This window comes from Lethenteron reissneri, chromosome 26 (assembly GCF_015708825.2).
Source record: "Lethenteron reissneri isolate LAM-NWPU_2019-01 chromosome 26, ASM1570882v1, whole genome shotgun sequence".
NCBI lineage: Eukaryota > Metazoa > Chordata > Hyperoartia > Petromyzontiformes > Petromyzontidae > Lethenteron > Lethenteron reissneri.
Window position 1 is genome coordinate 11,717,377 of NC_083804.1, and position 26,155 is coordinate 11,743,531.

Here is a 26,155-nt window from a genome sequence, read left to right on the forward strand (position 1 = left end):
TACAATAGGGCTCCATTGTGCTGCGCCACACCAGCCACCCAATTGTAAGCAGGAATGTTTATACCACGTTTATAGAGCGTTATTATGGACACAAATGATATAACATTTTTGCCCAAGTCCTTTTTTGGGGGAATTGGCCAGGACTCATATCATGTCACTAGGATGGATGATAACCGATGGACGAGACTGGTGACAGAATTGCATCCAATGGAGATAACACGACCCATTGGACGACCTCTGCAAAGATGGAGTGACGAGATCATCTTTGGGCGCCACGGTGGCAAGATGTTAACTCCCTCACCTGGTATACAGGAGGTACTGGGTTCGATCCCGACCCTGACGACGCCTGTATATTTAAAGTTTGCATGTTCTCCCCGTGATCGTGTGGATTTTTCTCTGGTCCCTCCGGTTTTTTTCCCACCACATTTAGAAACATACATTTAGAGTATTTGACTGCTATACATTTCCTCGTGATAAGCCACTTCGTTGAGCTATCAGTTGTAGCCAGGTCGCTTCTGAAAATTTGCTATATAGCTCAGTGGGCCTTACCTGGTAAGATTGACATTGCTTAATTGTAATAGTTTAGTTGATGTGCCACAGCGAGAGGGATTGTGGCATTGCAAGACCACGAGGAATGACAGCGTGGGACGATCTTCATTCAGCAGTGGATAGATTCAGGCTGATGATAACGATAACATGACTCACATGAATAAAAACTCTGCTCCATCCTTGCCCTTGTCTCCAGTTCAGGGGGTGCTTGAACAAGCACATACTATGGGACTAGAGCCAAGTCTGGCTCACCAGCGAGGTGAGAATGTTGCATCTATTTGAGGCCTCAAAAAACCCCACCTCGTGAATGGCTTCAACTCATTCCACAGACATGATGGAATCAGACTGTTTGCTCTTCTGCAGTCGCACTGTGGTTCAAAATTCATGCTCTTAATGTGCAAATGGGCAGTGTCTACAGCTGAGAATGATACGGAGTCACCTAAAAAAGGTCATCTTGAGGTCATTGAGGCATCGACGTGTAACACTTGTTTAAAACGAAACACTCAAGAGGAAAATGCTTTTATGTTTTATTAATATACATGAATACAGATGTCTTTCTTAAATATTTCTATTAATTTTCTGACAAAAAAAGGACAATGTGGTATTCTAAGACATTTCACAAAGAAGCCATCTCCCAGCTGTTCAATGTAAGAAAATATTCATCAATATTGTGCATGAGCAATAAAGATACCTCGCACGACTAAATTATAATTGCCTTGATAAAATACTCTTACACAATTTTACATTTCACCATTTACACGTAATAAAATGAAGATATCCACGTTATAATTGTCAAAAATAATGTTTTAAACAATATTTTCAGTTTTAAACAACAAGATTTGTTCACTACTAGTGAATGATACAAACTAGGAAATTGTGAAGTAATGTTCATAATGTTTACATTTTAGTTATATAAACAATGCCTACATATTTGCTAAATACAATTAAGGTGTTTCTTCTTCATGAAGTTTTTGAAGAAGATGACTTGGAAGATCCTGTGAATGTTCAAGGCTGTCCCAGCCTCGCTTCCAAATATTCTAATCTGAGGGTGATCTCTGCCAGTAAATTAAAAATTAAGGACTCTCAACGAAGTAGCACCTCATACAACTAGACGTCACCCTGGCGAGATGTTAACTATCTCGCCTGATATACAGGAGGTCGTGGGTTTCATCCCGACCATGACGCCTGCTGTATATTTGGAGTTTGCATGTTCTCCCCGTGGTTGCGTGGATTTTTCTCCGGGTTCTCCGGTTTTCTCCTCCACATTTAGAAACATGCGTTTAGAGTATTTGGCTGCTATACATTTCCACATGATAAGCCACTTTGTTGAGCTATCATTTGTGGCTAGGTCGCTTGCGAAAAATAGCTATATAGCTCAGTGGGCCTTACCTGGTAAAATACAAAATAAATAGTTAATAGTTTAGTTTAACTACATAACTGTAAAAATATAACTGCCAAACTTATCATGAACTCTTTGTCAGCATAAACACAAAACTGTAGGGGACTTGAGTCCCAATTGGGGAGATAACATTGTGTATTGTATTTAATTAATTACTTCTACGTGACATCGGTCCCTGGGTGCGGATGAAAACAGTCATTTATATTCATCCTTCGATTATCTCAATTAGGCATGCATGCCATGGGTAATAAATAAAACACAGAGTGACTGCACCATCCTCTCAAACAAGATGTTTTTGCTTTGTCAGAAACAACAAGACATTAACCCATTTCCAAACATTTCTGCATCTCTCGAAATCTTCTTCTGGAATGTAGCCTGCAGAAAAACGCGTTCTCTCTATCGTACGGTTTATGACAATGAAAAGTTTTAAAAAATGCGACATTTTTCCATGAATCTGTTTGCACCTCCTCTTAAGAGGATGACCACTGGGCCTCGTTGATGTCGACTCAAACTCCAGGACTCGGCAGACAGAGGCAACCAGCTTCAGGTGCTAGCCACACATCCCTCTAGTGCTCACCTCAATGGGTGCTCGCTAACAGTACCTGATGGAACAAAAACTAAGAATAGGCTTTACCCTTTCTGGGAATGAAACAGGTCTTAAGATGTTCAAACACCAATTATATACATATTGCAATGCATCAAGTCTGCATTAGCCACACAGACTTGTGACAAAACATGCAAACAATTATGCTCTCTGGTCTAACACTGGTGAGACAAGGCCGCATGGAAGGCATGTTTTTGTGCCACACGTATGTGTGGTTAAATGCAGACTTGATGCCTTGCAATGGGTGTCTATTTTTTGGTGTTTGAACATGTCAACACCTGTTTTATTATCAGAAAATATAAAGCCTACTCTTATTTTTCCCATCATTTTAATACTCGAGAAAACAAGGTCCCACGGGTAGGACAGCACTCGCTCCGCCAGTCTGTAAACTCCTACACAGGGAATATTCGTCCCATATTTGTCAAGGCTCAGAAGGATATGTGTGTCTCGGATGGCATCCAGCATGGTGTGCACGCTGGTGCGGAAGGCCACGATGGCCTCACACTTGCAGGGGTCCTCCACGGTCACCACCTTCCGCGCCTCCTCTGCAGGGCAGGGAAGGGGCAAGCAAAGAAGCCAAGCGACGTACGCGCAGCCACACGCACGACAGACAACCCGCGCAGCCAACGGGGAATCGTCCACAGAACCACGCCGCAAAGCACGAGGCCAAAACCGTGGAAAAGGACATCAGATTACTGTTGAATCCCTTCCACGTCATTGTTTTCTTTTCATTTTAGCTTCCGATTTGTCTCAGTAACATTGTCCATAGTTCACGGAGAATAGATGTATAAATACAATATTGTAACAGTTAACGTTTCGGAATATGGTTGGCATGATGATACGTGTCTTTAATCATATTGTAAACAAAAGTAAGCGTGGTTTGGGCTGGACATATCACTCGACATGATGATGGCTGGTGGTCGAGACTAATGATGGAGTGGTAGCAAAAGAAAGGAACGTGCTTGAGTAGACATCCTCGTCGAAGATTGGCCAATGAGATCAGCTCGTGTGCGAATAGATTGTTGCATTGTGTGACCGAGAGGGAGGCTGACAGCTTGGATAGGCCATCATCCAGCAGTGGTTTGTTAATGGCTGATGATATTTTAAATGACAAAAATATCAACTTAAGGTGGAATAAAATGTAACAAATACTAAATGTTTAACGATACTTTGGGTAATAGTTCATTTAAGATATGTATATAATAAGCCACATTACGGTTCGGTTGTTGCCTACATTGGTTGGTAGACCTTGTACCATATTTGTTCAAACACAAGCAGGAATGTGGACCTGTGGCACGATGTTATTCGCCTTTTGTACAGACATTACACACATGGGGTGAGCATTTTTAACCATCCACATTCAAGCGTAAAGGTATGAGACAGCACACAGGCTCAATGTTTGTGCACTTATGGTTCCGGCCGGAGCAAACACACGTACGTTCAAACTCAGCACGATCTCTGACGCATACTTATAGCTCTGCCAGTGCCCAAAAAAATTGCCACGTGTTTAACTCGAGAAATCGGTAGACTTTCAACTAAAAAAATGCGAATAAGTTCAAGGTTGAAAACTTATTTTCGGCGAACATCACTCCTTTTATTTAAACGTATGGATTGCTTTGAGCTCGAACAAAGAAATAGGCCAACCTCTAATTGGGCACTCGCATTCATTAAATGTATCCGGTTGGCATGGTGTTTGTCTACGCTGTGCTTTATTCATGTGAGGCAGTATCAAGCTGGCAGATTCTGGATCCATTACAACCAAAGATATAAGTAAAATATTTTTTTTATACAGATACCATTTGCATACAATTTCAAATGTACATAGTATACGGGCTTTTAAACATGAAAGGAACTGTCTGCTTTCAGTAAAAGGGCATGAAGACAAAACAGGCGCCCCCTCCCCCAAAAAAGACTTACCTTCACAGATCCTGCGTTTGAGCTTTTCTGCTATTTGTGGAACAGCAGAAAAGTTACGTGCGTAGAAAATGTGATCATCGTCGGGATCAGAGGCGATTTCTTTAATCTCGGTCTCCACAGTCTGACCTACGCCTATAGCAAACATCGTTATCCCTGCGATGGTGCGTGCCGTGCACCAGAGGACACACACGCGGGCACAAAGCAATGAACACCACTCTTGCCAGGGGAATTGCAAACTTGCAGAACCTAGCAGAGGCTTGAGCAGGAATATGCAAATTCTTCATTCATGACTGAGGTTGTACTTTTTTTTCTGGTCTTGCAAATTAAATATACATAGCAGTCGCAAGAATGGATAGATTTCAATTGTATTTGGTCAGGCTTAAAAGATTTGCACGATGTTTTCAGACCTCAAAATTTGCATTCATTTCAAAATAGGAAATTGCATGCCGGGGACTAGATTTTCACACGTGCATTTTGTTAATTTAGTAACACATTTAATTTGTTAAAATATATTGCAGGCTTGCAGCAGTGGGATTGGCGATTAGATCAAAAATACAATGGGACTTTGTGAGCATCCAGAGGGCGCATGCGACGTTTAGTTTACGCGAACCACTTACGAGGAAAAATGAAGACATCTTTTCAGCGAGCACGGCCTGAGAGGGGCAACAGGGTTAACGAGTGCTGCCGTATATCTCAGCGTGTGCGCTCCAAAATAACTGAGAAGAGATGAAGATAGGCCAACCATGCGTCAAAACATGCAATCCATTCCATAGAATGTTAAAAGGAGGGCAATGCGCTTCTTTGCTGGCGTTCTCTTGAGCATGCTTCACCAGGTTTGTGGATTAGGAGGTTAATCGTCTTCAAAACGACTCTGCCAGACACGGTGTGCTCACCTGCCTCCTTGGCCTGTGTGGTCCACGGGTTGATATTGTCCTGTGAGCGGCCGTCACTAAATATTATAGCCACCTTACGGGGGGGGGCCTTGCCGGGCACTGAAATGCCAGCAGCCACCTCTTTTCCAATGCCACCGGCTGGTGCAAAGCCCTGCGTTACCAGGTGGTGGAGGGCAATGCCCGTCATGGATCCACGGCCCATGTAGCGGACGCCTTTCACAGCCGCCTTGATGGCCTCTGCCGTGGTGTGCTGTCCGAGAGCAAGTTCCGTCTGGACGCGTGTTGAGTATTGAATCAGCCCCACGCGCGTCGCACCTGGACCCACCTCCAGGGCGTCCACCACACGGTTCACAAACTCCTTGATGTGCTCAAAGTTCTTGGACTTGACACTTTTTGAGCCGTCGACAACAAACACTACGTCTAAACTGGCCAACCTACATTCTGTGGAATCATCAACACAGGTGAGCGTTGCCATTTGCACATCTTCATCCTGTGTGGAGTTGCGACATCATCGGCACAGCCTCACGACAGATCACTAGCCAACAAGTGTAACAAGTGTGGTGCGAAAGGGCGTTTCTTGAAATTGATTTCAAGCATTGGCCTTGATTGTTGTGAACCTCCATGTAGAGGGCACCAACAGGGACACTAATGTGAACAGAATCGGTGTGCTTTCTCCTGCTGTTGATAGATGTGCTACTGCTCAACAGCGCTAATGTTCTTTTACCCTGAGTGGGAAGAATGTGTGAGCAAAACAGAAAAGGGGGAAATAACGAATGGAAAACGCTGGCCAAGGATTTGTCTTTTTTCCCTCAATACCCATGGGGCGTGCTTACATTTATTCTCTGAATTGTTAATAGATGCTGGTCGTAAATTAAAGCCTGTGTGTACTAATTTGCCTAATTAGTGTTTGTTAATCTCAAGCGTGCCTTCCCAAGAGTACGTGGAGTTGTAAATAGCCTTGCCATTGAGGGAGGATTTTGTCTCTGGTGTATTACTGTATTGCTCTTCTAACGGGGAGTAAATGGGGTTGTAATGTAACCAACATCCTTGTTCATGAAATGAATTAAATGAATGATTCTGTATCATCGTGGTTATTATGATGATATTTCAATAAGTAAAGAGACTTTTAACAATTCCACAACCAATGTTAGTGCAATTCAGGTACAATTAAAGTAGTGAATGCAGTGTGATCCTGGTTCTTGCACGCAATCTTATTTTTTTCTGGTTTATCTGCTAAGAAGGAGATGTATCAAGTGGGCAAGGATGACAGTAACCCTGCACGACCATACATTGCTAGTGGCTGGCAAAAAAATTAGGGGACGACTGTAAAGCAAACGAGCATTGCCATTGTGGTGCCTCGTTCACCAGGTTTCCATCATGACGGCAATGTATATTCATCTCAATGCGCCACATTCCGAACACGTTTCCAATTGTCATTATTAAGGGCAGTACACGTTACACGTATTCATTGGCTATTGCTTAATTCTGCAATAAACCTCACTTGTCTTTACATCCTCAGAGGTAAAAAAGAAAACTCACTGATCTTAGAATTATAAATTGTGCAGGGGTGCTGCCATCGTTGATCACGTGATACATCTGCTATCTGCTGCAAATATGTGGACATTAACGTTTTGCACGTGAAAATACAGGTCACACCCCATTCGATATCCTTTTTTTGTACCCAGTCGCACTGACTTAAAGGAGAGTACAGAGTTAATAAAGTATCTTTCTTATTGAAATGCGCTAGTATTATGACAATACTTATCATAAGGTTGCGTATGATTTGGTAATAGTATCAACAATGGCTGGTAATTATGACAATGGAGATGATTATGTCAATGGTCATATTTTTTACTCTGGTGTTTTGCGATCAGTACTGCAAGTACTGTTATTATGATGTGGTGGATTGTATGCGTCTGTAGTAACATTTGCTGCTTGCGTTGTGGCCGAAACGTCGTGAGAATTATTTTATAATGTTTTATTTTTATTATTTAATTATTTCCCTTCTACGTGACTTTACCGAAAGAACCAAGAAGATGGATTCCTGCAGTCACGAAAGCCTCAAATCGAAATTTAACATTTGGTAGTTTAAATCTTTTTGTCTTATTTTTTTCTCCAATTGTATTCAGATTGTGCTATTGGCTTCGTGTCATGAAATTACGAATCTTTCTCATTTCAGATCTCGTACAGAGCAGCACGACCCTCTATGTTTGAGCATGATCCACACAAGTGCATATCACAGAGCTTACTCTGAAATCCCTTCAAGTGATTGCCGGTCCCACTCACTGCCACTGCGAATAATGTTCGACGCTTGACAGTCCAACTGATATATTTAATTATCAGAGCTGGAGTTTCGCAAAAGTAATTGCGGAAACAAATTTAATGTTGGTTTTCTTAACGTGGTGACCGGGGTGAGACCATCAACTCACGACATTTAATCATGGGCGGCTGCCTCCATTCGAATGCAGGGTCTCAGCAGTGCCAGCTCTGCACTCTGAGCCATCCAGCCAACTTACACTGTAGCTATTTCATTTAAGAGTAGTGGCTTTCATTTTTAATACACGTAAGCGGTGGATTTAATCTATTAGTATTGTTAGCATGACCATGCGTGACATTAGGATGTATGGGATGTATGTGATTAGTGGTGTGATATGAACTCACGTCTGCAAGTCTTGCCATCACCGTTGAGGTTGTACCCCTGACTGCATTGGCAGTAGTAGGAGGTCGCAGTGCTCACGCAGATATGCTCACAGCCATGCTCAATTGTGGCACAAATGTCAAGCACAAGGCCTGTGAGTAAACACATCGGGGACGCTTTCAACCGCAATTAAACATCACAACCATGGTTGCCGCGATATGCCGATAATACAATATACCGTGCAATATAAGGACCAAGGTTCGTTGTTGCAAAACATATTAATCCAAAAATATCGTGATTATCACCGCTCAGGCTATATTGTTTTAATAGCTTAATTATATATATATATTTTTTTTTTCTGAAACATTAAATAAGCCACTTAGTAATTGAAGTTGTTAAAATTGCTATTATCCATTATTCTTTACTCTGGTGTTTTGCCATCGGTACTGAAAGTGCTGTTATTTTGATGTGTTGGATTGTATGAATCTATCTCCCCAAAAATGTTGTAGTTTTCTTTTTAATTGTCTTTTTCTCCAATTGTATTCCAATTGCACATTTTTTTTCAGAATAATTGATGGCACAGCTATTTCTGTGTAGAATGTCATCTTTGTTGTCGTTCATTTTATTAATTTGCAACGGACAGCATGTGCACTGTAAGCATTATACATAGTAAAGTTGAATGCTCAGAAAAAAAACTTATGGCAGGTGTATGCTGAGTGCATTGCAGTTGAAGAACTTTTTAATATTTATACAAAAAACGAAGACGTAAAATTTTTTATTGGAAATTGATTTTGCAATAATTGTCACATCATTAAATTTAACATCGTATCGTGAAAAAGTATATCGCAGCAACCAGTCACAACCAACACAGAAACGGGGCAGAAATTTCCTACAAGTTCAATGTGTCTGGCGTAGCAGCTAATGACGCAAGAGGGTCCTTACGCGAGCAGGTTTTTTTGTCCTCATTTAAGATGTATCCTTCATTGCACCGGCAGTAGTAGGAGCCGGGAGTGTCGACACAAATGTGCTGGCATCCATGATTAACCACGGAACACAGCTTCTTGACTAGAGAAAAACAAGTGACGCAATGTTGCCATAACTATGACATTAGTAAACAAACACAAAAACACACTCGAAGAAACGTAATAGTGCATGGACATGCACGCAGTTTAAATAAGTACTATTTTATGACATGAGGATGAATTTATATAATCAAGCAAAAATATGCAGTTGCCGCAGATTCTTCCACAATATAATATCTAAGTAAATGTAACACTTTCCATACTTCCGCTAAATACAACTTACAAGTTCTGTACAAATACATGAATATACGAATGAACAAATACACACTCACAATTACTGGTGTAATGGCAGTGTAATTAAGTCGTCTGGAAGTCAAATATGTACCTTTTCCCCCAATTACGAGTAATCACATTTTAAATAACAATTTTGTCTAAGTGTAATGGACCTTGACCAGAATTCTAAAGGATACAATTAAAACCGTTGGCTCATTTAACATTGCTGTTTGCCCCTCATTTACTGCATAGACTACAGTTGCCCTAACACAATGTCAATGTTAAAACGATGATAACAATTAAAAACAGTTCCCATGTACACGCAAAAAGAAACCCGAGGTTCATTATACAACACTGCTAATTTGATTGGAATCACTGAAGCATAATTGTCACTGAATTCTACTTATTTAGTATATTAATTATTGCTGTTCGCGAAAACAGCTGGATATTTACATGTTTTTTGTTGTGTTAATGGAACATCTCATTCCTCTCATTAGCACCGACAACCCTCCTTTCAAACATCACAACCTAGCACTTCCCCTTTCAGATCCCCCCCAGCATTAAACAAAATGCGTGTTCAGGTGGCAGGTGAGCGAGTAGTGTTTTGTGTGAGAAACTCCAGCAACATGCAAAAGTTAAACACAAAGTGTCTTCAGCTGGGAGAAATTATATTGTCCTGGACATTAAACCACGTCTGCTCGATGTTTCGTTGTGGTCGTTTCTAGCAAACTGTGCGCAAACACGTGGCGGGGGGGGGGTTATGTCTGTGCGAAGAGCCATTTGCTTCGTGTCAAGAGCAGCGCTGGGAGGTGTTGTCAACACGAGGGGCGCATGGAGTTGTGGTTAGCAACGAACTACGCACAGCGTGAGCCCCGACAGTGGCATATGGGTCAAGGAAGCATCAATAATGCAGGTTTTGGTTGCAAGCGGTGTGGAAACTCAAACAGCGCGGCAGAAAATGCAAGCAGAATGCAATGAGCAACCACCAATCCCCCCCCCCCCCAATCGATGTTACAATATTGACAGGGTACTGTCGAATTATCGTCAAAAGACAAGCGGGAACTCGCGAGCAAAGATATTCGTGTAAAGTGTAAAGTAGCTGTTTGTTTGTTAATTTTATTAAAAGCATGTGACGAAAATGTGTACGCTTGGAAGAAGACATTTCATTAATATTGATTTCACATGTTTATAGCATCTCAATGTACAGCAATGCATACTGTAAATATGTATGCTATCTTCCAAATGCTATGCATTCATTTATTACATTTCGTTTACTCAGTACGGTGTTTAGATGCCTTCCTGTTATTATACTGACTAATATGTAGCATTCACCATCTCACTGGATAGACCATTTCTTTCACTCTGTCCCCAGCCTTATGACTGTATGACTCCCTTTGGTTGTTTACACAGTGTACATTGTGCATCTTGCATGCACTCACACATGTAGCTCTCTGCTTCTCGTCCGTAAATTAATGCATGAGTATTACTTCCCTGCCGTGATTTCACACTGTACATAGACTGTGTAGGTGAAGATGTATACGTGTACCTACTTAAGTCTAGTTGTTTAGGCGTAAATGCAGAGTCCGCGCATTTTATACCAACGTAGCATTACTGATCCATGCAATCCACCCTCTGCAGAGTAAGCGCCTCTGTCTACAATCTCACTTCAATTCGCAGAAAGTCTCATTTAAAACTCTAAATGTTTAAAAGTTGTTGCAAATGCATAGAACATTAAATGTAGTACGTACGCGTGTTTTATGCAACTGATTGTGACGTCCCTTACTACCAGCGTACAAAATGTAACGTGTCCACTCTGACACGAGCGTTATAATAAAATGTATACACACTTTAAGGAGGTGTAATGTATTCTACCCAACTTTTTGTGCACTCAAATGCTTGTTCAATGTTAAAATACGGGGGGGGGGGGACATCTTTAAAATATAATTTTTTTTAATCAGTCAGAAATTTTTGCTACATTTTTTGTCTCTCTTCATCACCGATCACGAACGTGAGTTACCATTATCATTGCACCGTTCAAATTCAAGCTGAGTTGTGTAGATTATTTTGCTAAATAATTCCCATGCATTTATATTTTGTCAATTTAAAACTAACTTTCACAAACGCTTGCTGTTTTATACTGATTGCATTCTAATTTGAACTGACTTTAAACACAACAATTTAGGTTTTGCTTTTTAAGGCAAGTTGCACAAAAGACACGCAATATTTACAGACTGTCTGGCAAGCTATTGCAATGTCTCCAATTGGCAAACACAGTTTTAACATGAACGGTTCATTTGTTTCTAGCCCGAGCATTTGTATCTGACTGACATGTTTCTCATTATTTACAGAGAGCATGAAAACTGCTTTGGAGAAAAGGATCTGTCCGATTTCCCAAAACTGATGTTTGTTTCTGAACTTTTACCTGGTGTATGATCAAGAAATAATAGGAAATTCACTAGATGAATTCCCTTCAAGTGCCCAATGCCTGAACCATTCCATGCTAGAGGGCACACCTTTGTTTAATATGCATTCTAAAGTGACATCTCTTATTTTACTAAACTTTTTGACACATTTTGGTAATCATTCCTGCCCTCTTTCAGTCATTCCATCTTTCCAATTACAATTTTCCAGTAGTCTTTTCTTATTAATACAAACAAGTAAGTGAATATCAATATAAGGGTTTGTGAAGCCAAAAAAACTATTAAATTATAATGATCGGTAGCAACTTTTTATGTCCCTTGTGTCAGATTGGTGACTAAAATAACAACAACACCACCACAACTACAACTATCCTCCCTCAGCCAACGTTTTGTGAGATTATTGCATAAATAGAATGCAAACTTGAGAAATAACGTGTTAACTAATGTGTCAGATTGGGTGAAATTATGTTAACTCCCTCGCCTGGTATACAGGAGGTTGTGGGTTCGATCCCGACCCTGATGCTTGTCCTGTATATTTGGAGTTTGAATGTTCTTCCTGTGGTCACGTGTATTTTTCTCCTGGTCCTCTGGTATTCCCGCTACATGTAGAAACATGCGTTTAGAGTATTTGACTGCTATACATTTCCACGTGATAAGCCACTTGGTTGAGATACCATTTGTGGCCAGGCCACTTCTGAAACAAAAGCTATATTGCTCAATGGGCCTTCTCAACTAACATAAAAAATAATATTAATTTGGAATACTCCAGGAAGAGGTATTGTCGGTGGAAATCCAAAGGCAGGTTGTTAATGAGGCGCAGCAATAGTTCTGCTGCTCAGTGCAAGGGTAGGGTGAGGCTCACGTGAACAGGTCTTCTTGTCGGCGTTGAGCGTGTAGTTATCATAACATTTGCAGTGGTAGGAGTTTTGCGAGTCCACGCAGATCTGCTCGCAGCCGTGGTCCACCACGGCGCACGGTTTCACACCTGTGAAACGCATAGGTACGCACAAATAAAATTTCACATAAGGCGGGTGAAACGAAATCTTACCTGGAAATCCGTGGAGATGTATTGATGTGCAATATCATGTGTATGTGTGGTTGGAGTGATGGTGCAGTGGTTAGGACCCTGTTTTATACCTGAGTATAATTCTCAGTCACGACAAACACCAGTGGTGAGTGATTGCGTCAATCGGTCTTGCCCCCCCCCCACCACCACCCCTCTTCACTAACCTGCACTAATGCGCACGGTGAAGAATGGTCAAAACCCCCCATGACGAACGCAGGGTAGAGAGGCCTTTTTTCAACAGTGGATTGACAAAGAGCTATAATTATTAATACATTATTGTTATGTTACGTGCACACATCGTGAAGGATTAGCAGCAAATTGGAGAGTGGCATCAGCAGAGATAAGCTCCGAGCATTATTTTGGAAATGTCTGACAGTGACAATGGGGAAGGTCACCAGGTTTAACATGGAAATGGAATGGTAATAATGCACCGCATAACACGTCGGCTTTTGCGACCAATATTTTTCATAATAAAGGTTTTTTGGGTTAGAGCGTGTAAATACAAATGCGTTGTTAAACCATTACCACCGGGCACATCCAGTTAGTAAGGTTCGTCACGTGAACAAAAGGTGCCAATTAGCAATTACTTCAGCATATCGGTGTGATGGCGAGTAAATCCACAACATTTACAATTGAGTAAGACGTTTCAGTGGTGAAATGTTGTGGGTTTACTCACCATCACACCGATGTGCTGAAGTAATAGCTAATTGACACGTTTTGTTGTATGCATATTGATACTTCTTTCACACCATACATAGCCAACCATGTTAATCAGAGGTGCGGGGGAATGTTACATGACAAACCTTACTAATTAGTTGTGTCGGGTGGTGGTGGGTTAATGGCACATTTATATTGAAGCGATCTAACCCAAAAACCGTTATTATGGTTCTCAACTTCTCAACTATAGCAATGTGTCATGGTGGCCCCACGAGTAGGGCGTTTTATATTTACACAGTGGTCAGTGCGTCGACACTATATTTACACCTCGTGAATAATCTAATCAGACTTTGCAATGGTTCTACTAATCAGTGACGTAGCGCGGTTGGCATGTGCCCTGGTGAAAGGAATGAAAATGCACCTTCTGGCAACCGCACCGCATACGCAGCCAATAGTTACACCAAGGCTTTGAAGACAAACTCTAAACTCCGCAGGTGTTTGTGGCCCCCTGTAGCTTTTCATTATCAATTTTTTCATTTTAACACTGCCCCCTGCAAGTAGTCATAGCCCCTGAACCCCTTGAGTGTGCACTGGACACTGAGTTGAGAACCACTAATTAACTGTTCCATGTATTGCGTACGCATTTCATATGCTAGGTGCGTGGTTTGTGCTAAGAACCCGACCACCTGAGTTTCATTCTCAGCAATGGTTAACATCATTGGACACATACGTACTGTATTCACTCGTGATGGTCATCGTATAATTTGAGTTAAATGACGATCGTGTAATTTTCCACGAGACTTAAAGCAGTGTAGAACTTTTGTTGAGCCTGAGTTGTGAACGAAACTAATCAACCTAAAAAGCCTTCGTTTTGTGAGAATCATATCAGAAAATTTAGGTTTTCTATTTTTAGAATGATAGTACAAGCATATACTGGATAACATTGGTGACACACTTCATCATCCTATCTCTTCAAAAAGGTCATTACAATGTAGATGTATCCCTCGATTTCCGAACGGTTGGTTTACGAATTTTCACGATAATGCAATTGACAAATTACGGACATTTCTATTAACGAAATCTAATTTTCGTGTGAACGAAATTTCACACGGAATGCGCCATGAGATCAGACAAAAGAACCCAGCATGCTGTGTCATCCATCCGTGACAGCATCACTGCGTATCTACAGTGCAACGGTAACGTCTCCACATCACCTTTCCAATCATTCTAACATGCAGATCTCTTGGTGATAAAATGTAAATGCTAAATATTTTGGAAATCTTTTTGGTGACCCCTGCTATGTATGGCAAGGTGATGCGTTTGATTGGGTCCTCAGATGGTTCTTTCCCAACGGTTGGGGTGATAGCTTTACGGATTATGTGGTCCGAATATCCATTCATCTTGAGAGCTTGGTGTACGTGTTCCAGTTCACTGGCTAGGTGATGATGGTCGGAGATACATTGAGCTCTACGGTGTAGAGTTTTGATGAGGGAATTATTCTGGGATGGATGGTGGTGGGAGTCAGGTTTTAGGTAGGCATCTTTATGGGTGGCTTTCCTGTAGACAGAGTGTCCCATTGAGCCATCTGGTCTCTTTTCGATTAGAACATCTAAAAATGTTAGCTTGCCATCCTTTTCCACCTCCATGGTGAATTTGATGGCTGGGTGTATGGAATTAATGTGGTTGATGAATTGTGTTTTTGTATTGTGAAAAGTGATATGTGTTTATTTGCTATTCACACGCATCTCCAGAACGTAGCCCTCGCGAATAACGGAGGAATACTGTTTGTGATTCGCGTAGTCTTAAGCTCTGATTCACCACAAAACCTGTCCCGGAACTTGAGGCTGAGCTTCTCAATGACGCCATAGGACTCCACGTAGTAGACATGCTCCTCATCAGGATCAGTGGCAATGGCCTCCAAGGAGGAGACTTCCGCCTGGTCCACACCAACGGCGTAAATCACGATGCCCGAGGCCCTCGCCTGCTCCGAGACCTCCACTACCCGGTCCTGGGGTCTCCCGTCCGTCACCACGATGGCCACCTATCAACCACACAAGTACACACAGTGGCCACGGTGGCAAGATGTTAACTACCTCGTCTGGTATAGAGGAGGTGGGTTCGATTCCGACCCTAATGTCTGTATATTTGCAGTTTGCACGTTCTCCAAGTGGTCGCGTTCATTTTTCTCCGGGTCGTCAGATGTAGAAACATGTGTTTAGAGAGTATTTGGCTCCTATACATTTCTACATAATTCACTTTGTTGAGCTATTCTTTGTGGCCAGGTCGCTTCTGAAAAAAACAATTATATAGCTCATTGGGGCTTACCTGATCAAATAAAAATAGTTTAGTTTATAAAACATCTTACGTACCAAATATGATTTTTAAGGTTAGGCTGTTCAGCATTTCTTCTTCCAAGCTTTTGCCATGCACTCAAGTGGCTATCTTAAGGAGTTACAGTGAGGTTTCCATGAGTTCCCCTTGAGGAGTGTTAGTGTAGTTGTTAACAAAACAAAGGAATTTTACACAATGTATAGAATAATACATTTTAATTAAGCCCAGCCACATATTACCTTAACAGCCCTGGTGCTACTCAACCTCGCAGCATCACAAACCGTTGCTCTCCATATACCACCCAGCCAAAACACAGACTCGAAATGGTCATTCACAACAGCGAAATGCAGTGGTTACATAAGCATTGCATCACTGGCAACATTGTTAGTGCACTGCGCTGTGAACCAGGTGACCTGATATTGATTCCGAGCCACAGCTTCAATTAAATGTCTCGTATAGTTTAAGTGTTGGGCATTCATGCAATTTTTATTTTACTTAAACATCTCTGAGATGCCTTTATTGATATGAGGTGCGTTTTATAAGGAGACTTATTGATTCATTTAAGCAAAGGAATTGAAGATACAAATAGAGTCCCCCCCGACCGAGGCTGAAACAGCACCAGGCCACAACCACCACCACCACCTCCTCTCAAACTGAATCGAGCCCTGCGTGCCGCCGTCACACCTTGGGGATTTTCTTTGACGGCGGGCGGGCGCCCTCCTTCTCCGTGAAGGCCACGTCCATGGCGTAGCGGATCGCCAGGCCCGTCATGGTGCCCGTGGAGAGCGGATCGATACCCGCCACCGCCTTCTTCATGTCATCCTTGTTGAAGAATGTGTTGAAGGAGAACTCGTTCTGCACCGTGCTGGCGTACTGCAGCATGGCTACGCGGGTGCCATCGGGGCTGATGTCCAGCGAGTCGATAACATCGATCATGAAGAGCTTCACCTTCTCGAACTCGTGGATGCGCACGCTGCGAGAGCTGTCGATGATGAACAGGAGGTCGAGGATCTTGCTGGTGCACTGCCCACCTGCGAGAAGCACACGTGAGTGATGTCAGATTCGATTTTTTTTTTACTTTTCAGTTTCTTCTTAGAGCAATTTTTTTTATTTTGCACAAGTTTCAAAAGTCGCGTCAGCATGCATTATTATTTTAGGCAAGCGAGTTTAGATTGTCCACGGAGTGACTTGCTCATGCCAACTGAATGTGGAATTTGCACCTTTAGTTCAAGATATATTGATAAGCATCAATTTATTAAAATGCATTCCAGTAGCATAATAACATGAGATGAACAATCAATTCAGAAATCCTGCGACTTAGTGCACCCTGTGTGCCAAAGGATGGCTGCAGAAGACATGTTTCACAGGATCTCTCCCAAAAAAGACCTTTTCTTCATGTGGCCTGATTTTTTTTACTATCCTTCACGCAGTGAGGGTTGTACTTACTCAAGCACTCTGCAATGCAATTATGTGAACATATAGCAGTCAATGCAATATATTTTTGTTTATTCTCAGAGCTAGAATTTAGCCAAAGATGAAGCCCAAAACTAAATTGATGAACCGATTTGGGCAGTGGTGACGCATGACTGTAATCCAGCACTGTGGAGGCAGCGAGGGTGGTGGTTCAAACATGTTGTGGGAACTTCCTTCCCTTGGGTGTCGACGTGCCATACCCTGGATTGCCAGGAGAAGGTGGTACAGCAAGCGGACTAATCGCCATCTGTTTCATTCTGTACTGGAATAGAGTGTTGCCCCCTCATGCGCGTGGGGTTTCTCAGAGTGCAACGGTTTCCTCCCACTTAAATCACATCTTTAATTAAAAAAGTAAAAATGTGTACGCTAACACAGTGTGGCTTTCGTGGATAAAAAGCTAAATGTAAAATGTAAATAGTTCTTCATGGGTGGCAGAAACCCAGATTCAAGCTCAGGTGGTGCCGCCATAGCATGCTGACATCTTAACCACCCAGGCACCTCGGCACACTTTTTTTTAAATTTATTCCCACGTCAACTGCTCAGAATCACATTCAATGCGTTTTGCTTCTCTCTGTTAAGTGTCTCATTACCACATTTACCATTCTGTCAACTCATCTCCCTCTGCCCTAAAGCATTAAAACTTTTGTTCCTTCTGCTCTTCCCTTCAAATAATTCCGATGGTGGAAGTCAGCCAGGTTATACAGTCTCATTTAGAACCATTATATATGCAAACTGTATTCTGTTTTTTTATTATTTTTTTATAGAGGGAATGATGTTGACTGTAGTGCATAATTTATGTGTTGGCACCAACACTAGGTGGAAATGTCCTTCTATTAAAATTAAAATTGTTGGCAGAAGAGTTAATTCTGCAAATACTTAAATAGAAGTCTAGAATCATAACGTAACTTGAAAAGATCATGCATAGAAAGACAGAACACTTGCTGTTGTGACAAGGTATTTGATTAAAAATGTACATTTTCACTTCCCACATTCCTTGCAATGAACCGCTTGAGTCCTGAGACTGGTTAGACAGTACCTCTGTTATATCCATCACATGCAAATCACTGGATTCTGACAACATGAATGTAAGGCAATTTTCTGTGGAAATCAAACGCGAAATGAACCATGCTTGCAGTGAATTCCAATAGAATACGAACTCGTGCTATTTTGCAAAATGTATGCCAATTTAAAACACAAATGTCAAGCAATTCAGTAACGGAGGAATAATAATTTACATTCCACGACTAAATGAAGGTCTTCCCGTGCTGTGTGAGTCATGGAGGTTATTTTACCACGCTCCACAATCTGATCAGAGCAGGTTAGTGAAAGGGGCGGGGGGCAGGACCAGTCAGTTCGATATCATCACTGATGTTAGCTGTGGCTGAGAATCAAACTCAGGTAGCCAGGTTTGTCACGCAATGCATGAACCACCGGACCACCACTCCCTCCAGAATAAAAATAAATTCATCTTGCAGGTTCTTAAATATTCATCTTCATTTCCATGCATTCATTTAAAAAAATAAATATATTTCCAATCAATTCAACCAGGCTTAGCTCAATTATGTAACCAGTATAATTCCCAGGAATTTATGCGTTCCTCTGAGATTTACGGAATGAGTGAATTGCTTAATGTCAAATTGTAGTTTGCAAGGCATGAAAGAAGAAAGCTATTTTCTTGCATAATTTATATTTTTACTGCATATATTTTATTATTTTCAATTTCCTCTCTAAAGGAAAACAATCTTTTGATCACCAAATATACACACGGTAATTTATAGCGCACATTTAATGAGATCACCACTAATATAAGCACGGACCGTTGAGATGTGCAAACATTTCATCAAAGGTTGCTTTGTGGTCCAAAGCATACAGTGGTTTTGTCAGCACACGGAGGTGGTTTTGAGCCTGATTTGTTTGGAAGTTTGACACGAAATAACGTTCATGACAATTACAAAGAAGCCCAATTGTGCTAAAGCAAAATTATAAACACAATCTTGTAATTTATATGCACACATGTTGTACGCGTGTCATTCAAAGGCATTTCACATTCACTAAATATTGTTAAAATGCCACTAGGTGTTCAGTTAATTGCTTGTATTATAAAAAACACATTTCACCTTCAAAGCTTACACCAGATACAATATTTCTCATAATGAGAAGCTTGGAAAATGTACTGCAGAAAGCTGCATTGTGCAGAAATACCTGCTTGGGCGGCATTGCTTGTAGCTGGTGACTGCAAATTGATTTCAAATGTAGGTCTGAACTTGTCCTTGCTACTAGGCACACGCGTCCTCTGTGCCAAAGCAGGAATTGTTAAGATTAAGCTGATGACCAAAATGGACCAGAAACATGGCCTATCTATTGGAGCCATAGCTTAACACCGGTCACGGTCCTTTCACTGCAATGAAAAACTTGCTGGAGCCCACCGAGAAGGGACCCTTTTAAATGGGATGGCCCAGACACCTCGCTCAAGAATGTTGAACTGACGAGCAAAGAGAGGTTTGCACTGAAATATTTGTGGCCAAAAAAAAATTCCCAGATCCGGATCTCCTCTGTCAGCTTTGTGTGTCTCTGACAGATTTACACAAATATGAGGAATTTAATATTGGGTGCAGCGCAGCTATTGCAGTCTAGGACGTTTGACATTCGCTGAATGTTAAAAATGCACCGTTGTTTGTATAGAATTGGTGTGTTACATTTGGCACACATTTGCCCTTAAAATAGGAATGTTATGTGCTCATTGCCTCGTAATAAGTAACGAGAACATTGCACGTTAAGGCCATACAATCATTAGAACTGTTACAAAAAGTAAATGAGCTTAGGCAGGACACGTCGCTATTTGGGATGATGGAGTGGCAGCCGAGGAATTGGATGCATAGGATTTCCACTAATGCGATGGGGCGATGAAGTCAGCTCGTCTGCAGGTGCTATGTGGATTACTTTGATTCATGTAGCCAAGAGTGGTTGTTCTCATTTGTAGACAGCACATTACAGGTTTTCATGACCTCTACTTAAGAGGTGCTTGTAATATTACCTGTATAAATGCAGCCCCTTTAAACGCAGTTCCATTTAGATGCTTATGAATCAATGGTTATTGTATCGCATCATGCATACTCAATATTTCAATTGACATCAGCCCCTGCATGAATCGCAAAGGTTGGTGACCTGTTCCTTGAAACTTCGCCAGCATTTTAGTTGTAGCCATTCATCTTCAAGCTACAATATCATTGTTGCGGCGATGGATGGCCCACAAAAAAAGAAGCGTTGGGTTATGAAGTTCACGTGATTTACTATAAAACTGCACATGCTGATGCCTACAATGGGCGTAATTCATCATAGACTTTGGTGGTACATGTGTAGTGACATAGAATGGATCACTACGGCGCGTAGCGCTGGGTACAATAGAATAAGAAAATATGGGTGTCGCAGCCAGCACAGCAGTGGGTCGCTAGGGTGCGTGGTACTGGCTGCTGTTGCAGAGGGGCATGTGGGGACACGTCACCCCGGCCGGCTGGGAAAGCACATGATGGGCGGGGGTGAAGGATGTACGGAAAAGGTGACCGAGGGGACACGGGGAGCATGGCCCAGGACCTTCTGGAGGGTTCCAGGAGGGGGCGTGGTTAAGGGCGGAGCCGGGCAGTTGGCACGTGGAGGTCGGCCCAGGACCTTTTGGAAGTACTCTTTGGTTTTTTCGGTAAAGTCACGTAGGTAAAAAATTAATAAATGGAAAAACAACTAAATTAAATCACGACGTTTCGGAGGCAACACAAGCTTCCGTCTTCAGGTGAAACCGTTACAGCCAAATTCACTGTAATAAGTGAAGAAAGCTAATAGAGAACCTTCTGAAAGGTTCTAGAAGGAGGCGTGGCCAAGGGAGGAGCCAGGCCACGCTGAGGGGCATAAAAGGGAAGCCCCGAGGCTGAGTCAGGGCTGTCTACAGGTGGAATGGAACCCGAGGTGCTACGTCTTTGTCTCCGTCTCCGGCGTCGTGCGTCAGACAGCATGTTGGCTGCTCTGACCCGTAATTAGTTATCCCGTGTGTGAACAGTGTGTAAGATATATAGTGTAGAATCAACGTTGTTGCCTCCTAAAATAGTGTCTCAGAAGTGACTCACTACACATATATATAAAATAAGAGGGTTTTTTTGTATTGTACACCAAGTAAGCTGTGAGTTTTGGTTTCTTCTTGGTGTCGCCTGGTTGCGATCACAAAGACTTAGTGTGTCGGTTGTAGCCAAGCAATTCTAAATCACATATCTCTTTATCAACGGCTGAGAAACGCTCCGTGGCCCCATGGGAAACTTTGAGTAAACATTTTTTTGTTTTAGTTTCTTGTTTAAAATTCATCATTGTAAAATTAGTTTAATTTTCAACATCATTAGCAGTTAATATGACAATTGAGCTTCTGTTATACAAGTAAACTGGGAAGTAGTGTACAGGGACTGTATTTTAGAGTTGTCTGTATATGTTGTAATGCTATTTCATAGGGGGTAGATAGTGCTGGTCAAAGGCATTGAACCTCTTTGTATGTTGAACTTCTATCACACCGTACATAGCCAACAGTAATCGGAGGTGCAGGGGAAGGGCAACAAATTTAACACAAAAGGCAGTTAAAAGAATTCAGTTTTCAATCTTGATTTGAAAGTAAATAGCTCCAGTGACTTCCTCATATCGAGAGGAAGAGGGTTCCAAACGGCCGCAGAAATGCATCTGAAAGCGCGCGATGTGGTAACCGTTTTTGTTTGATGGCTAGTCAAAAGCCGCTGCGAGGATGACCGGAGTTCGCGTGATGGTTTATGCTGCTTGACGAGATCAGCCTGGTGTTGTGGTTCATTTGTTGCAATCACTTTGTGTGTAACGAATGCTACCTTATAATGTATTTGTTCTTTGTTGCCACTTTATGGTCATAGCTACAGCGCTGTAGAGATGTTGTTTTGGGCTGTACCCACTTAATACACAACCAGGGGTGGCATTTCCCTGAATTGTCCAAGGCCATCAACGGACATGAGATATCTCCAGTCCTTACGACCCATCCCCACACGGTCCAACGTTTCTGTGATTACAAACCTTTTTTATACATATATAGTGACGTATATTGAGTCACTACGCCGTTAGCGCCAGCTGCTGAGAGATGAGGAACTGCGCATATCACAGCCTCTCTCTGATACCCGAGGATGTGACAGGCTAGGGGGACCCAATAGGGCACGTGACAAGTAGGGGATAACGAGGGGGGCTGACAGGTGACCAGAAGGACAGGTGGTGGAAGGCCCCAGAACCTTCTGGGCAGATCCAGAAGGGGATGTGGCCGAGGGCGGAGCGAGGCCATGCTCAGGGGATAAAAAGGGGGGTCCGGAGAGCCGAACGTGGCTGTCTCCTGTAATCATCCTGTCGGGCTACGTCGCTTTGATCTTCGGTCTTCGGTCGTCACGTTCGGCATCATGGGTCCGGCAGTACGTTACCGCCTGACCCGGTAAAGCAGTTACCCTGTTGGGGTCTAGCTAAGCAGTTACCCTGTTGGGATCTAGTTACGTGGTTACCCTGTTGGGGTCTAGCTAACGTGTTGTTATGTTGAGTAGCAGCCCTGTTGAGGGCGTGTAACAAACGTGTTGCCTCCCAGTTAAAGTGTATGCCTCCGTGGAACCCACTACACATATGCTAAATTGTGCCACTTTACATTTGCATACACCTGAAGGATGGCAATCACGGGAAGGATTACCAATCTTTTCATTCGTATGCAAATTGCGCTCCACTGGAGCTTCACCTATTGGCTCGTAATCACAGAAAGCTGGACAGTTCCGTTGGGTCGTCATGAGCAATGGAGTTGAGAAAGACTTTTTTTATTGGGCAGGGAAACAATTTCCGTTCAATGGCATGTGATCGCCTATGTGAATCTAGAAAGGGAATTGGGGGACGAGGCATGGTCTCCATTGATTTGTTTGAGCAATTCCTTTAATGAAAAAAACAACAGGGTTTAGCTACCCGTATTATGTATTGTATTTAAGCTAATGCTTAAAATGTTGTAAATGCAATATTATTGTAGTTTAAGATATTTAAAATTGTTGTGTTGTTTTCTAAATTATGTTTGCAGTATAGTTTTATTTACGTATATACTTTTGTTGGGTGATTTTATTATATTATTTAAATCCAGATCTCCCGTGAAAAATATGTTTCTGGTCTTAATGGGCTCCATCTTGCGATGAAAATATATATCTGTTAACCATATATAAGGATTTATTGTGCAAGTGTGAATAAGTTTAGGTATTTGATAAAACCTCATAAGTGCAAAGAATACGGTAAAAAAGATACGTACATCCTGTTAAACTACTTGCTATACTGCCATCTTCTGGCCACCTTGTAGCCCAGCAAGTGAGGAATAATAATTGATTACCTTTGCAAGTTCCACCAACCCTTATGCTAAACCAATCGATCACAGATGCTCCTACACCATGATCTGCATACCCTGTATTATATGTCACGTGTATTGTACATTGCCTTTATAACTAATCTAGTTAAATAAATGTGGAGAACAGCCCTCAGGGCAGGGATAAGCACAAGCTGTGCAACTGCACCGGGGCCCATTGGCTGGAGGCGCCCAGGCACCGAGCTATGAAGGAGATGACATTGGACAAGGGGCCTCGTTAAATTCATTGCACCAGGGCCCACACCAAGCGCACGAGGCACCATGGAACCACGGGACAGGAAATCGAAAAGCGTTGAGCTGGATCAGAGTAAGCTGTGAGCAATGCCCAATGTAGTCAAGCAAAAATGAGAAGTGGCTTAGAGCGTCTTTCATAACCATTGCATTTGTTGAGAGCGGAGGCAAATACACTGAAATTGGCACATTTGTAGCAATATTTTTGTATTTACCTCTTCTTTGTAGAATAACACCAGGGCCGCCAAAGGTTGTTGGAGGCCAGGGGCAAAATACTAGATTGAGTCATTTGCAGGTCATTTTTTCAGCATTGCGATATTTGGTTACATACCAGTGATTTTTTTTTTGCTATGGGAGGAAATCAGAGAATCCAGAGGAAATCCATTCAGAACAGGAAATATCATCCAAACTCCACAGAGAAAGGCACTTGAGACGGGAATCAAATGTATAGGCCCTTGTTGCGATGCACAAGTGTTACCGCTACGCCATCGTGCCCGCCACATTGTTGCACTGAACTTATGTGCATCTACGTCTCTCCTCTCTGCCTTCACCAACCCGCGCTGTCCAGTACAATGAAGTACGATGAAACAATCGATGAAAACCACGAGGTGTGGGAAGGCACCCTTCCAGCAGTGGATGGACATCATGTACAATGACAGCCGAGGTTCTACTCTGTGCATGTCGGCGAGGACACGGCGGGCATTTAGATGCAGACATCGTCGTGTTTACGAATAATGAGAGCGCATGTCCCAGTGGCGGCAGAGCTCTGTGCGTGGAGCGATAAGCCGTAATGACTGTGTTTGTAATGGCCGTGGTCTGTCCCATGGCCCAAATGGCGTAGCGTGCTTGGCATGAACTCCCCATTGCAAGGAATTCAATGTGGGCCCGCCTGTACAATTGCCCACACTCCTTACGTAGCCCGGAGCATGAGTCGCTCTGACCTGTGGGGCCCTGGTGTGGTTGTGCACCGTCTCTGTGCACTCGATAGCTATGCCGCTGGCTATTGGACTCAATTGTCTGGAGAGCTGTAATGACGATGGGTGCTATCGATTGCTACAACTACAATGACTGGGGCTGTGAACGCCATGGGGCTGTTTCGTCGCTGTATAACTAGAATCCTTAATTTTGCAGCGGGTTCAGGAGCTGTAACGGCTATGGAGCTGGTGTATTATATTAATTTAAGAGCCGGCTGCATCGCAGTGATTGTTAGGCTTGTAAGTGGCCTTAGGGTTTGTGATGGTTGTGTGGCTACAGGGGCTTTGGGACTAAAACGATGGGCCTCTGTCGTCGTTGCGGAGAAGAGTTGGGATGATTCGTTGAATAAATCGTACATTTTGACTGCATACCATATTTCAAAACTTTATAACGCTTCACAAAGATGTTGAGGGAAAAAAATCATGTTAACGCAATGCTTGCTTTCATAATTGGGGGTGCCACGGTGGTGAGATGTTAACTACCTCGCCTGGTATACAGGAAGCCGTGGGTTCGATCCCGATCCCGACCCTGACACCTGTATATTTGGAGTTTGCATGTTCTCCTTGAGGTCACGTGGATTTATCTCCGGGTTCTCTGGGTTTTCCCCTCCACATTTAGAAACATTCATTGAGAGTATTTGGCAGCTAAATATTTCCATGTGATAAGTCACTTAGTCGAGCTTTCATTTGTGGCCAGGTCGCTTCTGATACAAAGCTCAGTGGGCCTTACCTGGTAAAGTTAAAATAGTTTAGTTTTTAGTTGGTTATGCGGTAAAAGGGTTAAAAATCGTCAGCTTGCCACTGCAAGTGGTAGGTTTGGCAAGCATGCTGGTGAATTAACTGCCCCACAGAGGAAACTGCCTCCCCGCACACATCAACAAAACCACTCTGTTCTCTCCATGTACCAGGCGTGCGTTCTATTAACGTGAATATGCAGTCGTTTACTAATTATAGAAATACATAATTATATATGCATAATTGATCTGACATTTAGTTTAAGTATAAACATATTTTGCCCATCCAATCACTGTCCAGGCTCAATTTCTGCTTAACTTTCAAGATATGGCAAGATCCACATTGATGGGGTGGGGGAGGGGAATATTGGAAGATCATGTAACCTTTAAGTGTGAGTATTACTTCAGTTTTTTCAGATGAATACGGATAATAGGATATATTTTCTGCCACTTTGGGTGACTCCTATTATTTGCAAGATGACATACATAACTTAATGAACTTGGTGGTGAATAAATTCTAAAAATAAGGATGTGTTTGCCACTAAATTCCAAG

The 26,155-nt window shown here is 42.3% G+C and overlaps 1 protein-coding gene across 2 annotated transcripts; it reads right to left on the reverse strand.

Annotated features, from left to right (window-relative positions):
• Positions 1-1,060: 1,060 nt before the first annotated feature.
• LOC133347686 (cartilage matrix protein-like) lies at positions 1,061-19,703 on the reverse strand. Of its 2 annotated transcripts, XM_061560179.1 has the most exons (10): positions 19,445-19,703; positions 16,454-16,800; positions 15,257-15,479; positions 12,578-12,700; positions 8,943-9,065; positions 8,024-8,152; positions 5,363-5,803; positions 4,470-4,622; positions 2,993-3,097; positions 1,061-1,610 (listed from the first exon to the last, which is right to left on the reverse strand). In XM_061560179.1, the coding sequence occupies exons 1-10, from the start codon at positions 19,611-19,613 to the stop codon at positions 1,555-1,557; spliced, it is 1,869 nt and encodes a 622-aa protein (XP_061416163.1). In that variant the 5' UTR covers positions 19,614-19,703; the 3' UTR covers positions 1,061-1,554. The 2 variants fall into 2 exon arrangements, with proteins under 2 accessions (XP_061416163.1, XP_061416164.1); XM_061560180.1 differs by lacking the exons at positions 4,470-4,622; positions 5,363-5,803 and having other exon boundaries at positions 19,445-19,696.
• Between the last annotated feature and the right edge of the window lie 6,452 nt (positions 19,704-26,155).